Below are 22,721 nucleotides of genomic sequence, written 5' to 3' on the forward strand. Positions count from 1 at the left end.
ATCTCTAATCTTACCTACATCAGGGGTTAACAAGAATATTTAAGGCCCATTACGCTTAGTATTCTATGAAAAAAAATTTTTCAGGATATAGAAGACCCCCCACCTGAGAAAAAGCAATAAGATTTGGAAACTTTATATTATTTCTGATGCTGTAAATATCACCAGAAAAGCCAAAAAACTTAGCAAGCCTGAGACAAATTCATTTTTGAAAAAACTTTCACTTGTGTCTAAGACTATCTTAATGTGAAGCTTATCAAGAAATGATGAAAGAAATTATGACTATAGCAAAGATGGTAAGTGGAGTAGGATTTAATAATATAAATTGGTACCATGCAACTGACTTACACCAGGTGACTTTATGGAGCTAACCCAAAATGGATGCTACACTAGATGAAGACAAGAAGAGCCAGTGCCAGAAAAATTTAGGTTAGGTTTTATCACAAAGATTGCGTCGGTTCACTGCTCTCAGACTATTTCTGCGATCTTAACACACTAGTGAATATGCTTTGAAAGTAAGGGAAATTGACAGAGGAGGCTAATGCACCACATAAAGAAATATCACAGAAATGATCAGGCAATAATGTCAAAACAGAGATCACAACTTATTTCCCCAATGTCAAACCTAGAATCCCAGCATCTCTTTCCAATCCCTCCACCTCTCCCAGCCATCACAGAAGCTCTGAGACCAGCCACTCCTCCTCCTCCTCCTCCTCCTCATACAGAACTTGTTGCAGAGTAATGTGAAGTTCCTGACAACCAAGTCCACTTATGGAATAAAATATAATAATGCTGTCCAGTTTATGAACATCTGTCTGTTGTATGTTCATGTCTATGTTTAATGAACTTTCAGATATTGTCATTTTCTATTAATTTCTATATTTTTCATTAGCTGTAAAGATCGCTTGCAAATATACCTGCAAATCCAGTCACTGCACTGCCCAGAATTCTTTAAGACTCATATTAGCAAACTTCCTAAGTACTAAAATTTATTCATTGTCACTCTTAAAATATCTTATGAACTATTTGCAGTATATCTGTTAATGTAATTACAACACTCCCTTTATGCTTCCCATTTATGGGACAAGCAGTAACTGCCCTTGAGAGAGAGAGATATAGAAATCTATCTCTTGTGAACATGAACCAAACATACAATTTTAAGACAATTCAATTTTTTAACATTGTAATTTACCATAATATACAATATTTCAAAATTTAAATATTAAGACATTCACTACAGCAGTCAATGATCTAACGACTTTAATTATTTTTACATCAATTTGGCAGACTGCAACTTTTAAATTAACTTAGCATTTATTCATGACACTTGACATGAATTCTTAAATACATTACAAAAATCATTATCTTATTACATACCGTATACTGCACTCCCTCAAGATCCTCGTCACCTGACTGCAGGAACTCAAAGAATTCTTGAGCATTATCGGTGGGATCCCCTTCTCCATAGGTTGCCATGCAAAATACAGCCAGATGATTTTCTATCTCTGTTAGCTGACTTAATTCAGACATATCACACTCTTCTGGATCTGCTACCATTCCCTACGAATAAGAAAAAAATAGTTTGGTGAATGTCCTATGCTGAGGACATTGCTTCGATAGCACAAACTAGAAAAGAGCTAGAGAGAAACCTAGATAGGTGGAGATATGCATTAAAGAGTAGGGAGACGAAGATAAGTTGCACAAAGACTGAATATATATGACAAATGGGATGCATGATGACCTGCATGCCACAATTAGGCCAGAAGTGAACATTAAGAGTTCTAGTATCTGCACTTGATACTAGATGCAGTGGGTGACATGGATAAAGAAGCTAAACATCAAATTCAAACTGGATGAATAACTGGAGTGGGTTATTAGATGTGTATTTAACAAAGTCCCTTTTAGGCTGAAGGGCAAGGTACATATGAGGGAGACAGACCTACTATGTTGTATGGGCTAGACTCAGCACCACTGAAGAGAACTAGAAAACTTAAGTTCGCTGCAGCAAAAATGAAGATGCTCAGGTGGATGAGTACAGTGATGATAAGTGATAGGATAAAAAATGAATACATCCAGTGATCAGCAGAAGTCACTCATGTCAAAGAAAGCCCAAGAATCAAGCTTCAGATGGCTTGGGCACTTATGAGGGGGAAGATGATGAGTGACATGTTGCAGGAGAGAACACGGAGGCCGAAGTGCTAAGGACATGAAGGAGAGGACGGCCTAAGAGATGGAGCGACTGCATGAGTGCATAAGACAAAAATACACATAAGGCAGATGTATGCCCGGACAACTTTTTTTATTGATGACACTAATGTCTTTGGCTTGCTTCTGCAAAGTTTTCTGAGGAAGGGTGAGAGGAAGAAGAGACTCCACGGTATGATGTGAAAAACCAGAAGGGAGGAAGAAGTCAAGGGGAAATTTCTAAGGGAAAGAGTAAGAATGAATAGGTATATTTAGACAAACTGACAATTTTTGCAGCACATATCTAGCTGAGTTTTCACAGACATATGCTAGGTGGTGGTAGTACAGATATTCACAGGATTTCCATCTACATTCTGAAGGAAATGCATATCATACGTAGGGCAAGGTTCCCTGTTTAGTACCACCAAATGCCCTCATCTGCAAACCCCAGGATATTTCTTGGAAGAAGGCCCAATGAACAATGGTTATTGTGAGTCATCCAAAAAAATTGTCAATAAAGTGCATTTCAGAATGAGAGGTGACACAGGCATTAAGGAGGGGCCAGAGGTTTTTAAGACTATAAATATATGGGAGAGAATACGAGAGATTTTAGACAATACATACTATCACAAAGAAAAGTATATTTGGATACTATTCACTGCAATAACTATTTACTGATGTCATATGAACAACTAGATAATGAAACTGTTGGGATAATTACCCCATTATGACAAACATCTTCCTTACCTTCATGCCCCATCGAGTTGCCTCTTTAGCAAGTCTTCCTGCGAACTCTTCAGCAGTACCTGTCTGAGACCCATAAAATACTACTACATTTCTTCCTGACGACTTCATTTTAGATACAAAACTGCTATCGTTCGATCTTGAAGGAAGTTGTGTAGGTCTGCAAGTGAATGCATAATTAAGGGAATGCTATGACAATGCTTAAAGTTCAAACACAAACACAACGCAGAGTTAGCATGCAGCACACAATTACCTCAAAAGATAACTTACAACTGGCATACAGTATACTGTACAGCAATGCCACTGATTCCTTAAACCTAAGAGTATTTTTGTTTTTAAATGTGTCTGTACTTCAGTAATTCATTTAGTAATTTTCTCATGTACCTGCTTTGCACGTACCAACCCAGTACAGAGAAAGATTGAAAAAAAAATTTTATTTAGTCATGTCCAAGTGCTGTAATTCTACACACCCGTGTAACAAAGCGATCAAAAAGTTAAAAGTCAGTCCATCCCATACCATCAAATGCTTTTGGGACATGTCTTGTAGAAACACACACAACTAGGCTAAAAGAATTATGCAGTAGGGTGGGTGGCTCCATTCTCCTCTGCCTTTGACCCCTAATTGGTACCCATTTACAGACGGGTAGACTGGGAGAGGTGAAAGAAGCAATCGAATTCCAGACATTGCAAATGCTAGCTATGCAGTCTACCCCTGAGCTACCATGCAATGAAACAGGTATTCCACAAATGACCTACTGTACATTTGTTTTAATATTTTCTCAACACTGAAAACACCCTATTTATGTAATACTTCATTCATATACAGTGGATGCTTTACTGCTGTCATTGTAAGCAATACTAAAGAAGATTCTTTGCACTATACCTTTGTCCCTAGTAAGTTCTGTCTGTCTGGCCTCCTACATGGTTTCCTACATAAGGATAAAACTTTTTAAAGCACTACATTTAATATCTCTGAAGATAAAGCAAGCGCGAGGACACACACACACACACAAACACACACACGAGATAGGAATTACTTAAGTGTACTGAAGGGTACTGTCAAATGTCAAACAGAAATACATACTGGTCCTTAATTTTGAAGTACAGTACATGAGACACTGAATCTGAAATGCATACTCCACTAACAAAGCCAATTTGCAAGATAGGGTCAATGTCATACTCTTAAGAGGCCAAAGGTCAAACATGAATTTGCCACTACCAAGGCTACTGTGTTCCAAAAATACACCATTACAAAGCAAATGCAGCACTTTGGAAAATCTATAAATTACAAAATGTGAACAAATTTTAACCTTATAGAAATACTGTACTTAATACAGTTCGTAGGCCTTTAAAGATTTTTAGTAATAGTTTTCTGACCATTCCAAACTACCATCATAATATTTAGTTATGGTTCATTAACAGTGGCAATAGGATTACACTATACAGGGTTTCCCTTGCCTAATCACTTCCCTTCCAGATTTGTATACTGTACTACGATATACTGAAATGGCTTTTAATTTTTTCAAACTTATAACATTTACGCATGGCTTACTGATAGTGACAAGAGAGATGAGATTAACCCTCATTAAGACATCCCTTGGTCAGATGGATCTTGATTCAATCAACAGCTCCAGCTGCTCTGACTTTCAAACATCTGCATAAAGGTTTAATCAACTAGTATTGCAATTACTCATTATTGTACAGTACATCTACTATTGTCAAGTTTCCTAAAGAAAATTATGCCTTTATAGAAAATCAAGGCCCTATGCATCCCCTGGGTCGCTGCAGAAAATGGATCCACTGATTAACTTGCTGTTCATCTCTTTCATTGTAAACCAGCTCCACTGCTGTGAAACTGGGCTACTTCAAAGGAACTCAGATAGCCAAAAACTTGTAAATTTTCTATAAACATATGGTCCTTCGTACTTAAGGCCTTAGTAAGGCAAAGGTTTGTACTGGCAGGTAAGATTCCTACAAGGACTTGATTGTTTTCTCTATCAAACTATAGTGTACTATCAGTTAGTTAAAGCAAAAGTTTTAGCCAAGCTTTCATGCAACTGGTTCCATGTGAAATAACTTGCCAAACAAATGTCTATCAGTTTTTCACCACATTAGCAAAATGTGGCGAGCATACAAGGCTGCACTTCATGCAAAACAGATTTCTTAATCTGATTGCAGTAGCAAACATCTTCTGATTGTAAAAGGGGCTAAACAGTAAATAAAACCAAATCAATAAAAATTCTAGGAGTAACTAGCAAAATTTACTATGCAAGTTTCTTTAACTCACTGCTAAAAAGAATCCGAGAACATCTCAATACAATACCAACTAAGGTTCCAAGAAAACTACACTTTAAAATGGAATTAAAATCCCAACAAAAAGAATCCAAGATAGATAAAATTCAAGTAAAAAACTCTTGTATGTTTAAAGTAATAAGTAAATGTAGCCCTGATTACCATTCCAAGACAAACCCCTTTTCTTGTGGAAAAAGCCTGCAGGGGACACTGACTTACATTCAAGCTTCCAAAGAATATGTTAATTTGAAAGAAGTTACAAAAGATACGAAATAAAGATGATATCGGTTATCAGAAAAGAAAGATAAATTAATAAATTATTAAATAGCCAAAAATAAAAATTATTAAAATACCAGGTGAACCGTTTTAGAGTAAATGCATTGCACCTTCGCTTGAACTTTTGACGTCCTACTTGCACAACATCCTCAGGGAAACTGTTCCACAGTCCAGTGGGGGGAAGAATAAAAGTACTGAGAAGTTCAACATATACTACACATTGGTGCTGCTGTTCAGCAAATCTGGTTGCTCTTCGTAAGAAAACAGGATAAGGAATCAACTGTGATAGCGAAAAGTTCTCAGCTCAGGTACAACTCTGTTGAAGACAATCTACGTCCACTATCTCAGATTTTTTGCCACACTGCACACAACCTGTCCACCTTTTACTTACACACGCTTCAAGGAGGCCATATTGAAAGACATGCCCACCTTAAATGTAAAAAGTATAGCCAAAGCTTACGCCAATCCACGATATTAACTTGATGCCTGCAGTAGTAAATTTGCCTTTTTTCAAGTGAAAACCATCAATACACTATCAAGTATTTAGCTAACCCTTCCATGCAATTTCTAAATTATATATTCTAGACCATCACAGACAAATCATTTCAAGCTTAGGCAAGGCAGACTTAAGCTTGATGACTTATCTTGCATTACCAGTTTTCATCAACTGGTACCAAAGTATGGTACTTATGAAATTCCACTTTAGCACCTGAGCAAACTTTTTTACCATTTGTCTAATTCTGGTTAAAAAGTAAGGTTAAAAATTATTCAAAAGTGAAAATTGATGGGGGTCATATTTTTCAATTAGACAGTTGGGCTTGAAAAAGATAAGATAAAATTGTGAAGCTGATTCTAAAGTTAGACATGGAATTTGACAACTTTTATATGAAGTGATCCATCCAAAGTCAATTCAGTTTTGTAGTTAAAGGCTGGCCGCCAAGCCACACAAACTAGAGTCAATGATAGGTATTTTGTCAGTATAATAAATTTTATAGAATAATTCTCGATCTCTCCTACTTCTAGGTTTGTTCATTTTTGCTAGAAATCAATGTTAGATTTTTGGAAAAAAAAAAAAATGAGAAGTGGTAAAACTACCCACATAGCCTCACTTGTTACAATGAAATGTAACTATTTTTATTGAAAAATTACCCCAAAAAATTACTAACAGCACTTTCCCCGCCATTACTACTGTAGAAAACAGCAGCTCAGTCACACTGAAGAATAACACACCAATGCATCATTCCCAGGTCAAGCTGCTCCAACTTCAGGTCCCCATAATAAAAAAAATATATTTTTAAAAAAAAATTCATTTAAAAGTTAAAATTAGCCAATATGTATCTCCACAAATTTTTTTTTTAAGTTTTTTAGTATACAGTGCCCAAGAACAAAAACTTACCAGATTTTTGGGGGGCAAGAGCAAAAATAAAAAGTTTGAATCTATACTGTCAAAGTTTCACAAAGATTTCTCTCTTTATTTGAAGGACTTCACATGGGCCTTGTGCTGTATTTTCATTCATGTAGAGTTATTAGTATACTGTACAAGTAGGCATTTGATTTTCTTTCTAAGTAAATCAAAATTTCTATCAAAACAGGTCTTTAAAGTTAAAATTTACTTGGGAGACATCCATTCTTTCTGATATAAGCATTACAGCTCCACCTCAATTAATAAAGATTGGTCTTCCTAAACTGGACAGGGGCCCTAAGGTAGAAATTTAGGGTTAGGATGAAGAAAAAAAAAAAAAAAAAAAAAAAGTCACACCAGGCTATCCAGATTTTCCAGTTATCTGCTACTTCGTTTAGTCCAACATTCAGATGACTGGCACTTCACTTTAAAATTTAATTTTACTGATAATGAGTTCAAGTACCTTAAGTACTGAAGGAAAACTTGAATATCAAGATCCTTAATTAATTAATGTTTACCTACTACTTTTATTATTCAGAAAAGGGACCTGCAAGCTTAATGTCTTTTACAGTACAAGAATAAAGTTAAAAAACTGGTACAAGCACGGCTTCACAGTTTATAAAAAGCATTAGCCAGCTCAAGAGTACCAAGGAAACCCTAGCATGAATGAATGGCTTAGTTTGAAGTACATTCTAAAATGTACTTAATTTTCTTTAAATTTTTTCTCTACAGATCCTTTACTCTTAGCTCATTTTATATCAAAAAAAGTTCCAGACATTCCTTTTCTATAGAAGAAAGGAAACTGGCAGCAGCAAGTAGCTTAGAAAATGCTACATATGGATCACCAGGCCCCAAGTGGCTGTCTCATTTCTTGTCTAGTATGAGCTGTGGAGTATCAGTGGAGTCGGGAACATGGGACTTTGATGATGAGTAATAGGTTTGCATTAAATAAAATTTTGGAGTAACAGGTTTGCATCAATCTTGTTGTTGAGGCTGGTTGCAAAGAGGTCTATTAAGGGAGTTACCCAAAAATCCCAGTGGGATAATGCTAACATCAGGGTCAAGTGACCAATACAAAAGAATGACTGGATTCCTCCCTGCTGAGGCAGTCCACAACAATGTTGTCTCCAAGGTGCAAATCTCATCACTTCATTGGCTTCCGTCTAGATGACGATGATGACAACTAGGTGACATTGTTTTCAATCTGGTACCCCTTGGTTCCTCAATTAGTCTACTGTGGTCAAGCTGTTCATCATAATGGCCACTGCCTTGGTTGTCCCCTGAAGATGAAGATAAAGACTGTATTCCTAAATAAACTTTTTAATTCCACAAAACAATCAAGTGGTGGCTTTAGTCCCAAGAAACCAGAGAATTCAGAAGCTGAGCTCCCCATCCTTGACTCGTCATATCAGAAAGCACAAGAAACCCTGAAGATGGGACCAAGAAGAAACCTACATTGAGGTTTCAGGAGTCATTCAACCACTGAAGATCCTTTCAATGTCATCGCAAATGGGGACTGGAAGAGTGTCAGGTTGAGTTCCCGAAGTTTTAATGATGATGCCATCAGAAACCTGTTGTACAAGTAAGTGCAGTGCCAGATGACATTTTTGCACATCCAGCAAATAGTATCATTTTAAATGATCTTTGTGGTCTTCTTTCTCTGGGCAAGCAGTACATATATGTAACAATTGCTAGAGTAGTGTGTCCAAGGACAGTACTTAAAGTGGTGAAAAATAAACTAGGACCACAAGAAAAATATCACTGGTATCTGGAGTTTACATGTGAATAAAAAGATGAGGTAGCATAAAGGTACCAACTGAAAAATATGCGAGCATACAGAGAACCTCACAATCATACATCAAAAAGAAATGTAACTCAAGCATAAAGTAAAATAAAATCCATATATAATATAGCCCATACCTAAACGAAAATGGTACGGAAAATAAGCATAAAAAACATACTCAGCTGAAACAAAGAAATACTGCACTGTACTACACTTATGTATAGTAATTTCAAAATTATGAGCTAACTAGAAAACAAGTTAGCTTCTTAACACCAAGTACAACACAATCAAACAAAAAATAAAAATATACACTGCAAGAAGAACAAGAATTACCCTTGCTCTCTGTACTCAGTCCTAGTTATACAATACAAACTTAAGCTTGTAGAAAACTGACTGGCTACCGAGCTGAACAAGAGAATTAGCTAGCGAACAGCTCACTTTGTTAGACCGCCAACACCAAAACCAAAAGTTACATACAGTACCTAGAAAACTGCAAGGTAAGCACTACTCAGTGAGAGAGCATCACAATTAAGAAGTACAGAAAATTAAATTAGTGAAAAAACCTGAATAATTAAATGAAAAGGATTAAACGATGAAGTAAATTTTTGTTTAAATAAGTCCTGGAATCTCTCCGACTGTGAACACGTCAGCAGATACACAAGTAAGAAAGTCAGCCACTGTAAATAAATGAAAACATATGCCCATATCTTATGCTACCGATACTGGTAATCTTTCTTCTATAGAAGACAATTTCATTTGACATTATGTCCCACAATGTGAGCAATGAACATATGAAAAACCTTAATCCATGTTGAAACAAATAACAATAAATTGTTGGAAGATAAAGAGACATCAAGAGGAGCATTTAATTCTTCTGAATTATCTACAGTTACAAGCTCATCATCATTGGGGAAACACATGCATTCATTCAATAAACACAGACTAAAACACTTTTGGCTGGTGACCATCTAATGCTCACAAAAGGGTCAGGTCACTCATATGCCTTACCTGATTTAAGATCAAGTGAATTTTCAACACAGATGGCAGTATCATAAACAAACCAATGTCTTACATCTGCCTCAACTTCCAACTGTAAGTTAAAACTGGTAGTTAAGTGAAACTGTTAGAAGTGTAAATAACTACTTTAGGATGTACCTAAAGCATCCCAACATTCAGCAAAATTTATGTAAGGTCATTATACAAATCTAAAACTAGTTAAAGAGGAAAGGACATCTATATCTTCTTGCCTACGGTACTAAATTATATACCATGTACCTTTTTACACTGTCATTTACTGTATTTAAAAGGGATGTCAAGGAGACTGTTTCAAAACTCCTTTAAAAGTTTAATTTCCCTTTTGCACACATACACATACACAGCAAATACAGTAGCATACAGTACTGTCCCGTACATAATGCTTTAAGGTTAAGGAAACAAAGTAAAATGAAAATTATCTATAAATAAATGCAGGAAAAGCAAATTTACTTTAATGTATAGCATGCAAAACAAGAAACTTAACCTGAAAAAGTTTTCATACAACAGCTTTTTTCTTTATCAGAGCATTCTGTTTTATTGTACTTAAAAGCTTGCCAAGTTAATAAAAATCATGGCAAAAAAATTACTGCATACCCAAAGGTAATCAAGTACAACTGCATACTTCAAGGTTACCAGGTACAGACTCAACCTGACCTAGAGTTGACTAAGATATACCCACCTACCGTACTTGGAAAGATTGCGACTTCTTGCTAAGCTGCATGAAGAAAAGCAGACATGCACAGATATGTGATCAGACAAAAGCAAATATATACAGTAGTTACAGTAAGAGCAACATAAACTATGACATGGTGTAAATAAAAACCTACAATACTCAATACAGTACAAAGTTGCTACCTAAAGAAAGTACAGGTGCCTCTGGTCTCAACTACGGTATTTTTGTTTTTAACGCTTTCCTTGTCTGGTAGGCATCTTGGGTTATTTACAACTCGGGTAAGAAATTCATGACTAAAGATGTAGTTATTGGACATCACATTTTTCAAAGTATAGTAATAGTTCTGATATGATATGAAGCTGACAATTATTCAAGAAGGCATAGAATTAATGGGAAGAAAATAGTACGCTCAGAGGAACTGGTTAAATAATGAGGGCCAACGACAGAAGTTATATGAATGGAAGCAATTACTATTGTTATATAGATAAACCAGACCACATGGTTACATTTTCAGGCTCTAATAAAATTGGTTGAATAGACTGATTCTTAACAAGGAGGCAAGAATTGTGGCATGGAAAAAAGCTAAAGTTGGACAGCTACATAGGAAAACAATAAAAAAACTAAAGTTGGACAGCTATATAAGAAAACAATGAAAAAGACAGAAATCAATGCATCTGCAGGTCAAGGAAGGCTGCAAAGAACTTCAAAACTGCTCCATTGTGCCACTCAAGACACTGTAGGCAGTATCCCTGACTGAGAGAAAGGAAGCAAGCTGTAAGTCCACTACAAGTAAAGATATTAAGAAACAAAAAGGCTCAGGGTTTTTCCATTCTTATACATAAACAATTTCTTTAATTCAACGGTAGCATGGGCAGTAATTCTTATGTGAGTCATGGGGTTTGACAAAATAGTTTTACAAGAGGAAGGCACCCAAACATCCATCCTTGTCGAGACTGCAAACTTGGCAGAAACCACTTTATGCAACTTCAGTGTGGTGAAACTGTACAAAATATTTGTCTCACATGTGCAGTAATTTAATTATATGACTACAAAAGGACTCTGAGGAAGAGAGGTTTGCAAGGAAATACTGAATGGTTAGGAGTAAAACCATAAATAAAGAATTGTAATAAATTCTACAAAAATGAAAATACTAGGCAGAGTGATTTTGATTTATTAATGTTTCGTCTCATGACCTGGCACTGTAACTGTTAGGTTATTCAGTAACACAATAATAGCAGGATTACTATGAAAAACAAATATTAAACTACCACTGAAAAACCAAAAATTAATTTTGCTACTAATTAAAAATATTAAATAGTAATATCTTTAACATATTCCATATTATCGATATTGACGTCATTTAAAATTTCTTCTACAGCACATAAAACATGGCATCACCTCTCCTCAACAAACTTAATACAATCCACTAATGTGAGCCCCACAGTAAGGGGGTTATCACAAAAACATTTTTTAATGAAAGAACCAACATTATAATTTTACTTTGCACACAAGTCAACTGGACAAAGATGCTTAAGTACACTGTGCCTAAGGATGAGGAATGCACGCTGCAACATGGTTACACCTGAGACACCATGAAACTCTCCTCCAAGTTCATAAGGTGATATATAAGGCCATAGTATATTTCCATACCCCCAGGATTATATATGTAATCAACAGGTAGGTTTGCTGAAAGCAAATGGGTGTTACAGACTAATACACACACAAACAAAGCCACTCCAATATCTTCTAAAAACATAACATACACCTCACACGTCTCGAACTGTCGACCTAACCATTCAACTCTCCTCGCTGCTGGGAGAAAGGGAGCTGGTGATTTGGTACGACACATGTACACATGTGCTACCGAGGTCTAAGCGATGTCAGGCAGGGCAGCCGATCGAGGCTACGGTCTACCCCAACGCCAAATCCAAGTCCTTCAAAAGAAGGCATCGTGCTTACCCCATATAAAAAATGAGACAGCACATTAAACAAAGAAGAAGAAGTATATTTCCATACTGATAAATGGCCATTAAAATCCCAATCTCAACATCAACCTTGGCCAAGGGCTTACATCAGAGGGACAATACACTTGGCCAAAATTCCTTCAGTGCAAAAATAAAAACATTACTAATACAAGCTTCACTGTCTGGTACCTAGCCCCGCCTACCCTGAGGTAGAGGTGGTCTGAACATCCCCAAAACCTACAGATATTATCCAAATGACTTCCTACAACAAAATAAGTTTCATTAATTTTACAATTTTTCTACTTTTGACATTACTGTAAATATCTTCAGAACTAAAATAGTGGACTATCTCCCTTTTTTGTGTGCTGATTCATAACTTTTCAAAAGTGCAATACACTTCAAAAGATCTCTAATTTTCATTCTAAACACCTATTTCTCACATTTAACATCACAGAAAAACTCAATCTTATAGAGTAAACACTTAACCCAACTCCTGAAAACTATCCAATATGACTTTTAAGCCTTCCTTTAAGTCTGGTAATCCAGAAATACCAGTCAAATTATCACCACTACCATCACTAACATTCTGATAAAAATTTCCCTGTATGATGTCAGGCATGAAACCAGTCTTCTCCAAATCTTATGCACTTTCTGCCTGGATAGACATAATAGTATTAGGTAAGCAAGTTACAACCAATGAAGAGGCCATTCACGTGATGCTAATTTCACATTGAAGGGGCCCATCATCAGTTAACCTGTACTGCAATTTAGACTGCTAAAAACAGCAGCTGTCTGGTTAAGCTACATAATAACAATAATGTTGCAATGAGCAGTAGAAACTGGAAGTTGAAGCATTAGCAACACTTATTAATTCTTTAATAGGTCTGGAAAACATAATATAGCAATGTCCCTACCAAAGACTACCAATGGAACAATGATCTAGTTAGGACAGAAATAACTAATGCACACAGAGGGGAAACACATCTGAGGGCAATAATAATACAAAAAGGTAATAATTAAAAAAAATAAGGACCACACAATTTTCACTTACAACTGTATGCTACTAATAACATAATTCCACAAAAACATGATCTACTTTATACTATACAAAAACCAAAATCTAGTATTTTGTACAATTCTTCCACAATATAACTACAATCCTTCACAATTAATCACCACTTTCTAAGCATCAACAGAATGCTCAATTAAAACAAAATCAATACAAAGCTCTGCAGACAAACTGAAAAAGTTTTCTGTACTTACGATATAGTAAAACTCTTGAGTGCTGGGCTGTCATCCTTTTTAGTGCTATTTCTTATGAAAAAATAGTAAACTGAAACACCTGCTAGCATGACCAGCAGCATGACATCTAGTGTGCTAACCAAGGGTTCGTCAACTTCATCAGCTACATTTGCTGCAGCCTCTATTATCTTTTCAGGTCCTCCTTCCATTCTGAAAACAGAGGATGACATTTGGTATAGGAAAGTATAGAAATTTATAAATTTTTTAACAGATACAAATCAGAATGGGAAGCCACTCCCTCACCTGGTATTGGACAATATTAAAGATCCCTCACCTGGTATTGGACAATATTAAAGATATGTTACAACCTGTTTAGCCCCTATTTTTCAGGGAGCAGAGACACTCCTATGCTACAGCTTGTAATACTTGCGCATGAAAAGTTACGTTCTTATAAAGCTCTCCATGACCATGACCTAATAAAGGCAAGACTTTCCATAGCAATTGAGGTAAAGTTTTCCTGATAACCTCCTTAATCTATGAAGCAGTTGTGTGGAAGACTATCTGATGCATGTTACAGGATGTAACAGTAAAATCCAATTGGTGTTTTCTAGTAAACCTCATCGCCCATTGCAACCTCTTGCTTAAAACTGGGTACAATAAGGAATCCTGTGACTTCCAAATAAAATCCAAAGGTAACAGTTACTGGTGTAAAATTGTTAAGTTTTCTTGTCAATTACACCTTCAACATTAACCCCAGTAAGAAGAAAATCCCAGAACACTTCAACTCACTCATGTGAGTCTTGCAACAAGAAACCGTACAGATCACTACACTAAAATCTGTCTGGTCACAACAGAAATCATCTTAAAATACAAGTCCTTCAGCGAAACACCCAAGGGCTAATATAGGGAGCAAATGAAGCTGTAGAGGATTGATGGCAGGTCCTGTTTCAAAAGTTTCTTCATGAACAGCAAAAACTATATTAGATAAGCTCTACAGCAAAAATTATATTAGATAATTATATCAGATAACCTCTACAGTATCCAAGCCACTTGCTTACACTGGGAGAGGTAGAGGGCACACCTCTCAGTGGCCTCCTACAATCCTCTTAGAAGCTAAGAGAGTATTACCTTCCAAGGATTACATGAAAACCTACAAGCATGGAAATAAGATTTAAGAGTTTCTGGTAAAACTGACCAAAGTGAGGCCATCATAATTTGAGAAACGAAAGTAGTTCCTTGACAGGTGCACTAGAGATAAAAAATAAAGCTGGCACAATGATCCTGCTATTATACAATCAGTAAGTATCACTGGATCTGACAAAGAATACTCAGTAAAATGCTGGAAGCAAACTTTCAAAATCATCCTACAAGTGCATTAAAATGCTGGAAGCAAACTTTCAAAATCATCCTACAAGTGCATAGTCCATCAGATTTTCCATGCTGCTACATAAAGTGATGAATGGTTAGAAACGAGATCCTTCACAGAATTTTCGTTAAGAGTGATCATTCTGAAAAACTGAGCTCTAACTTCCCGCTGAAAGGACCTCTTATCGAGGTGCACAACTCGAGACAAATTATGGAAGGTGGCCAATATCCCTGGCCTTTACCCCCACTACTGTCCACCCTTCTATACAATCCTACAATGTTTTGGAAACATTCTTTACCTTAAAAAAACCCAGTAGGGTACCTCTTCTGAGGAACTAAATCCCTGGATTGTTAAGTTCGTGAAACATGGGTTCTATTAATACACTTATTACAAGGAAATTATGATAGGGAAGTACTGTATTTGCCAAGAAAAATTCTGGCTCCATGATAGATGGCCACTATTCAGACAAATGGTTTCATTCTAGAGTAAGAAAAAGAATAATTAGAATGTTTTACATCAGGCTGCAGCTATTCTTCCTGGTATTCGGCTGCAGTTCCAGTATTACCATCATCTTTGCGGTGTGACCAGTCTCCCATTTGTAGTTGCATTACCATTACCTTTGCAGTGCAACCAGGCTCTCATTTGTAGTTATATAACAGCTTTTTTAAGCAATTATAATGATGTTCCACTGATTAGCAACAATTCTCACCTAAATAGTTATGTACAGTACTGTTAAAGTTAAGTATACCTTAGTTTAACCAGACCACTGAGCTGATTAACAGCTCTCCTAGGGCTGGCCCGAAGGATTAGACTTATTTTACGTGGCTAAGAACCAACTGGTTACTTAGCAACAGGACCTACAGCTTATGGTGGAATCCGAACCACATTATAGTGAGAAATGAATTTCTATCACCAGAAATAAATTCCTCTAACTCTTCATCAGCTGGCCAGGGAACTGTGCTATATCTGATTTGGCTATAGGTTTAAATGAAACGTATACCCTGTATTATTATAACACTGCTATGCTTAAAATTATATTGTTGATGTACTGACGTGCCAGTGTTCTAGACAAAGTATAATACTGTACAATAACACAATTATGGTACTGGTGTACACACAAGGAATGACAGTTATGACTGGGAAACTTCAAAGGAAATCAGCTGTTTAGACATGCCATCCAGCAGCCAAGGACAAAGACATTCTTACAACTGGACTTATAAAGCTCTGTGTGCAGAGTGAAGGCGACCCACATCATTCTAACTTAAGGACAATACACGACTGTGCCTGAGGTCAGAAGTTGCCATCCCAACCTTCTCATACTAATTTTTTACAGGGTGCTTTATTATCGATGAATATATATACTTTAATTCTGTATGCAGTTCTTAGTACGGGCAAATCTCCGACCGGCCAATGAAGAATAAGTGGAATTTATTTCTGGTGATAGAAATTCATTTCTCGCTATAATGTGGTTCGGATTCCACAATAAGCTGTAGGTCCCGTTGCTAGGTAACCAATTGGTTCTTAGCCACGTAAAATAAATCTAATCCTTCGGGCCAGCCCTAGGAGAGCTGTTAATCAGCTCAGTGGTCTGGTTAAACTAAGATATACTTAACTTAGTATGGGCATGGGGGTTAGGGTGAGACATGACAGTGACCAGTTACCACAAAATAAAACAGTATGGCTGGGGGCCTGTTATAACAAACGTTGAAAATATAGAGTAAAAATGTCTATCTGTTGTTACCAATTAGGACTAAATAGAATTGGGTGTCAAGGGCAATAGTCCATTCACTGACAGGTTAAGATTAGAACAATGACAATACATTCAACAGTTTGCGTATAATGGTGCTATACAGATCACGTCTGCCCAAACACACTGGCAGCTTTGTAAATCTGATTCCTGTGTTACCAGGATGACTGAAGCATGAATGAGCATGATTTACCTCAACAGAATAGGCTACAGAAAGTCAATGCCCCCAGCTGACGCAACTGTGTTCTTTGTTACCAATGCAAAAACACTTATTGAGATTATTAAGGTAAATAATCAAGAAACACCATATCTGAACTCATAGGTGCCTTGAGAATAAGCTACCCTAAAACAAATTCATTCTTTTGCATAATCCGTCACTGGAATAAAAGAATATCAATAAATTATGACTGCCACCCAGTATGCCTTTTCCATGGGCTATGGGCACTTGTCATTTAACCTAAACTACACTAGGCTACATAAACTTACCAATACTTGCTAGAGCTATGTGGATTTGCCCAGGAAGTTGAAAAGGATACCATGTGACCTACCCAAGCACTGACCAACCCCGGCATTTCTCAAGGTCATCGCGAGCCTAGGGTACAGGACCCTAGCTCGAGTGATAGCATACGTACCCAAAACTTAATCGGCGTTAGATATCAAAACCTGTCTTTAAAATACACGATTTACTTGTAAATCTACAACAATGCTACAATCACGGAAGAAATCGTTGAAATGGGGCTAATTCAAAGCAACGCAAAGTTGGAGTGTATGCTGCGAAGTCTTGATATACAAAGCACAAATGATCCTAGCAACCCACATTACATAAATCGCCCTGTCCTGCTCTGTCAACGAAATAAGATGAAGTCATACGAACCTTCCCTCGATTTCTTCAACTGCAGCAAAAAAGGACTGGGCCAGCAACGTTTAAAATGGAAAAAAAAGGTGTAGCGGAGACCGATCTTACGTAACCGATTAGTACCTAAATGCACCGAGTCTCATTCAACACTGAGGAGGAGAACCTGAGGAGGTTACGGCCGAGCTGAGGAAGAACCCGACGCACAGCTGATCACTACTATGGCGATGCAGTGAGAGTGATCACTCTGCCTCGTTTTATGTAACGACTCGTCTGTCACTTCTTGATGATGATCTCATTTGTCAGTTAAATTGGTGTGCAGTATCTTTCGGTCTGATGTTTTATACTGACGCTTAGAATATGTATCTTTGAATACTCTCCGAATTGTGGATTATGTCATGTTTTGGAGAATAATTGGCCATGAACCTATATATATATATTATACATCTTGAATTTAAACACGTTATGTACTAATTCAGAATCTTGGTCATGGCACTATTTGCAGAGAACTCGGGGCATAATGTTTTATTAAAAACATAGCAGCTTCTACAATATTACGAAATAAAAATAGGGTACGTCAACATCTCTTTTAACTGTTTCTATTTTCAATCCCTAGATGGCAGCTTATTTGATTGTGTATCGCCGATGTTATGTGGTCGTTTCTCCTCAGAAAAAAGACTGTCCTGTCACACACTCGTAGTTTAATTATCTCTGGAAGTTAACATTGTTGAAATTATCATATTTCCTCCTTTCTAAGTTACCTTTCAGACATTTTCTCATAAGCAGATTTTTTACTTCTTGATATGTTGGTATGTGTGTGTCTCGCTCACATTATGAAAACATTAGAATCGAAATTTCAAGGTCAACTTTTAAGGACCCCGCACTTAAAGAGGGTAAGCACGGCCTTTAGGAGTTAAATTACATAACATGTGTCGTCAACTAACTTTTCTTTCGTCGTCAAAGCTTATCAATATCAATGCGTTTTATCTCTATGTCGTTAAAGCGTACTTTGCCTCTTTCCACGGGTTACTAACGATAACGGTTCTTACATTATGCATGTGGCAATAGCATTGTAGAATGGAGTTATTCCCAAGTTTAATCACCCAACAGATAGTGCCATGTCATGGTTAATTGCAAATTTTATGCTGTCGCCCGTTCTGAGAGATAAGGGGCGCGGCCAGATCTTGTTAACCAATGGTCTCGGTTTTTTTTCTATATTTTTCTTTATGCATCATTGTTTTTAGTGGTTTCCCCTCATAGCACTATGAATTTTACGATAGAGCATATTGTGTTCAGTGGCTTCTTCGGTCTGGGTCTATGGCACCGAGCCGTTCATACGATTTCCCGGGCACCCTAACAACAAGGCTGCAGTGGAAAAGAAATGAAACTGCAATTCTGACATTCCCCACACCACCACCGAGAAGCGAATAACAGCGATTAACATAAAACATTCATCGGATGCTTTTCCGTACCACTACTAAGCACCGTTTAGACATTGCAGTTTATAGTACTATCGACATTTAACAGTGTTGTTAATGATGATGTTATTTGAATTATTAAAATTTCAAGATCTGAATTTGTCGCAGTGTCACGCTTTACTAATATGACGGTGAAAGTTATAAATATCAGTCTTCCTGACTGCAAGTCACCAGTATCTGTGAAAGTGGCTATTATCAAACCAGTTATGAAGGGTGCACTTGATAAATCAAAATTAAGTTCATACAGACCTGTTTCGAATCTATTATTCATGTTCAAAATACTAATATATGTGATCTCGAATAATTATTTATTCATCTTGAAAGGGTAAATGCTCTACCGGATAGTCAGTCACCTTATAGACAATTATATTCGACAGAGATTGCTGTTGCTCTGTTGGAAATGAAACATGGAGGCAAATATAGTACATTCTGGTCTTTCTCGATCTAGTGCGTAGGCCTATTTTTTTTTTTTTTTTACAGTTGGACATGAACTTCTAAATAATATATGTATCACTAGAATTGTTGATGAAGCTTTTCAGTATTTGAAAGACTGCCTGCGTGACAGAAGGTACAGATTGGAAACTCATTTTCATCTTATGAAACACTTAGACGAGGAGTACCCGAAAGGAATGTTGTTAGGTCTAATCCTATTTTTTAACAACTACGATTGGATCGTCAAATGTACTACAGACACATGGGCCTAAAGTTCGAGCCATTAATTTTGTGGATGAATTCCCATCTTCTTTCTCCATAAACGACATCGGGAATACACACAAAAAACTAAATGAAATTCGTGACAGGGGTAAGGATGACATTTAGGGAAATTAAATAAACGATAATGAAACTGAAATTTTATTGGTTGGGAAGAAAATAACGTTGTGATATTCGATAGAATATAAATAGTAAACCAGTTCTTAATACTGATAAATTCCATAACGTGGTGTGCTGCTGGACTGTAATATGTCTCTCATTACTCAAATCAATAATGATGTAAGGGTCAATGACCATCATCTTTGGAATTTTACCTTTGTTAAAAAATTCTTGATGAGTGTTCTCTTATTAACTCAGGATTTACTGTGTCGTTAACAGAATGGACTGTTGCAGCTCTGTCTATCATAATCTGCCTAAGATACAGCTTAGGAAGCTACAAAATGTATTAAATGGAGCGGCAAGATTAATAAAGTGTGTTGCACCTCGGGACAGGATTACCCCTGCATTGTTGAGCCGCACTGGCTACCTAACAAAGCTAAAACAATGTTTGAAATAGGTGTTTATATGACTCATCAAACCAAAATATCTGAGACTTACTGCGCTTAATACGCCCAACAAATGGAGGTAGCACAAGAATAGCTACAATGCGAGAATTTTCATACACCTTTATTATACGTTTCTTGCATCAGTCCCGTAAAGATTCTATTATCATTTATCCTCATTAATATTTTATGTTTCCTATCATCATAAATTAATTCCTTTTGTTTTGCACATATTAATCATTTTCCCCTAGTTGTTCTTTCAGTGCTCTGTAATACCACTGTGTCCTTGCTGCGATGTGAATTTCTAGAGGAGCCGTAGTAAACATAAAGCTCCGAGCAAAAAAAAAAAAAAAAACAGATGAATGACGATATAGCTCGCGCCTCTTCTGATCGTGAAAAACAACTGAATCCTTGCTTCGACTTACAAGCTGCAACAACACCACTCATCTATTACTTTAACACTCAATCTGCTTTCTCTCTTGATTCCCAAGAAAGACTCAATGGAAATCTTCTCATTAAAACTCTCTTCAAGTACGAGTTACCTTGTCCAGTAACCAGATACCAGCTGGATGAATTACTGGATTCGAGACCACAAATTCTCGGAACAACGTGTTCTGGAAATAACAGCGAAGCAAAGGTTGATGGTTTACAGAAATTACTAGAGGAACCAACTTATCTTTTTCCATTTTCAGAGTATAGCCTAAGTACGCGTTCCTGAGAATCTCTGATTACCTTCTCCCTTCGCAAATTTAATGTCTCTTAACCCAAATTCAAATAAATAGTAATTAAAACAGATGGTGTCAAATCATTTGAGCCAAGATGCACGTGGAACTGGGTTTCAAAATCTTCCAATTATCAGCCTCAAGATTATAGTACAATAAGCTCCCAAATGATAGGCTATCAGGACAATGTGAATGTCAAGTCTGTAAGGAAAAATTAAAGACTTATTTTCTAAGTATTATGATATTGTGGATTTGATTTTAATGAGTGCGTCGTATGACTCAGCAGATCTCTTCACTAATGTGAAGAGATCTGCTAACGCGAATAGGATAAAGGGAATTTGCGGGTCCCATGGGGCGCCATCGTGGGAGTGGGACCGGGAAAAGAAGCCAGACGTATTACGTTACTTGACTTTTGGTGGGCATAGGAAGAGCATAGACCGATAAATATTAAACATTCCCTTATCAGTAGTAGATGTACCGTGCCTAAAGATGCGATTTATCTGTTAGGTGATGTAGGTAACCGCAAGAGATTGTAAATTAGATAAGCTTAAGTTTTGCTGGATCTAATAGCTCACTCAGATACCTTTGGCAGACCGAGCTCATAAAGCGTACCCTCAATATTAGCAAAATACAAATAAACAATGTATATTAATCACTTTATAAACGTACAAGGAGAGAAAGGCATCGCCACCGTCTTTGTAAAAGGTCACAGAATTCATTGCGCGACTTGTCGATCATCGGCTATTCATATAATCTGCTGATGATTGCAAGAATACGGGTTTATTTTCAAATTCTTCTTCTACTGAAACTGCACCAGCAGGTTGGTCTGGCAGCTTCTCTTCTTCTTTCACTGATTAGTCTTCTGATTTTGGGCGGTGCATCTCGAAAGATGATTTTTAAGCCTTTCAAGTTTCCCATTTTCGGGCTGTTTTTCAGGGAGACACGAAGCTTGCTCCCAAATAAATGGACAAAATATAATTCGAAATGTACATTTTCCATGCATAGCCTCCAGGAATCTTATTTTCAAATAATTCCAGTTTTATCTGAAACATTAAAGATTGCTGTCTAATTATGCAGTGATCAGGATTTTAAGAGCAGGTCTTAGAAACGAAGGAATCACAATAATCTAATTCTGAATAGGCAGGCAAGGACTTACTACGAGAATAAAGTAAGAGCCCAATTCTTTGAGACTTGCGTGTAAGGGCTGGGTAGAATGAAGACTCATCAATACGCTGCATTTGAAAAAGTCGGAAGTTAGAGGAAGTTTATTTTATATAAAGACTAGCTGACCAACCCGGCGCTGCCCGGGATAACTCTGAATGACAACCGATAAACTTTTTTTCTCTCTCTCTCCAACCCTCCCTCACTTTTCCCCTCTTTCTCCTCCCTTACATCCCCTCTACTCTCTCTTTCTCACGTTTTCCCCTCTTTCTCCTCCCTAACATCCCCTCTACTCTCTCTCTCTCTTTCCAACCCTCCCTGTCTCTTTCCCTCTTTCTTCCTAACACCCACTCTACTCTCTCTCTCTCTCTCTCTCTCACTTTCTCTCCTTCTCACTTCCTCTTCCTCTCACTCTTTCTTTCTCTCACTCTCTCTCTCTCTCTATCCAACCTTCCTTGTCTCCTTCCCTCTTTCTTCTCCCAAACACCCTCTCTACTCTCTCTCACTTCCTCTCCTTCTCACTCTCTCACTCCTTCTTTCTCTCACTCT

General features: G+C 37.0%; 1 protein-coding gene across 1 annotated transcript in view; it reads right to left on the reverse strand.

Moving 5' to 3' along the window:
• Positions 1-17,781, reverse strand: part of Cpr (Cytochrome P450 reductase) — a 35,001-nt gene extending 17,220 nt beyond the window's left edge. Inside the window, exons 1-4 of the mRNA XM_067113855.1 lie at positions 17,580-17,781; positions 13,614-13,802; positions 2,929-3,085; positions 1,375-1,557 (exon numbers count right to left, since the gene is read on the reverse strand). Coding sequence (XP_066969956.1) covers positions 1,375-1,557; positions 2,929-3,085; positions 13,614-13,801 — 528 coding nt within the window. The 5' untranslated portion in view covers position 13,802; positions 17,580-17,781. The remainder of the gene's footprint in view (positions 1-1,374; positions 1,558-2,928; positions 3,086-13,613; positions 13,803-17,579) is intronic.
• Positions 17,782-22,721: the final 4,940 nt, after the last annotated feature.

The sequence above is a fragment of the Macrobrachium rosenbergii genome, chromosome 13, assembly GCF_040412425.1.
Source record: "Macrobrachium rosenbergii isolate ZJJX-2024 chromosome 13, ASM4041242v1, whole genome shotgun sequence".
NCBI classification, from domain to species: Eukaryota; Metazoa; Arthropoda; class Malacostraca; order Decapoda; family Palaemonidae; genus Macrobrachium; species Macrobrachium rosenbergii.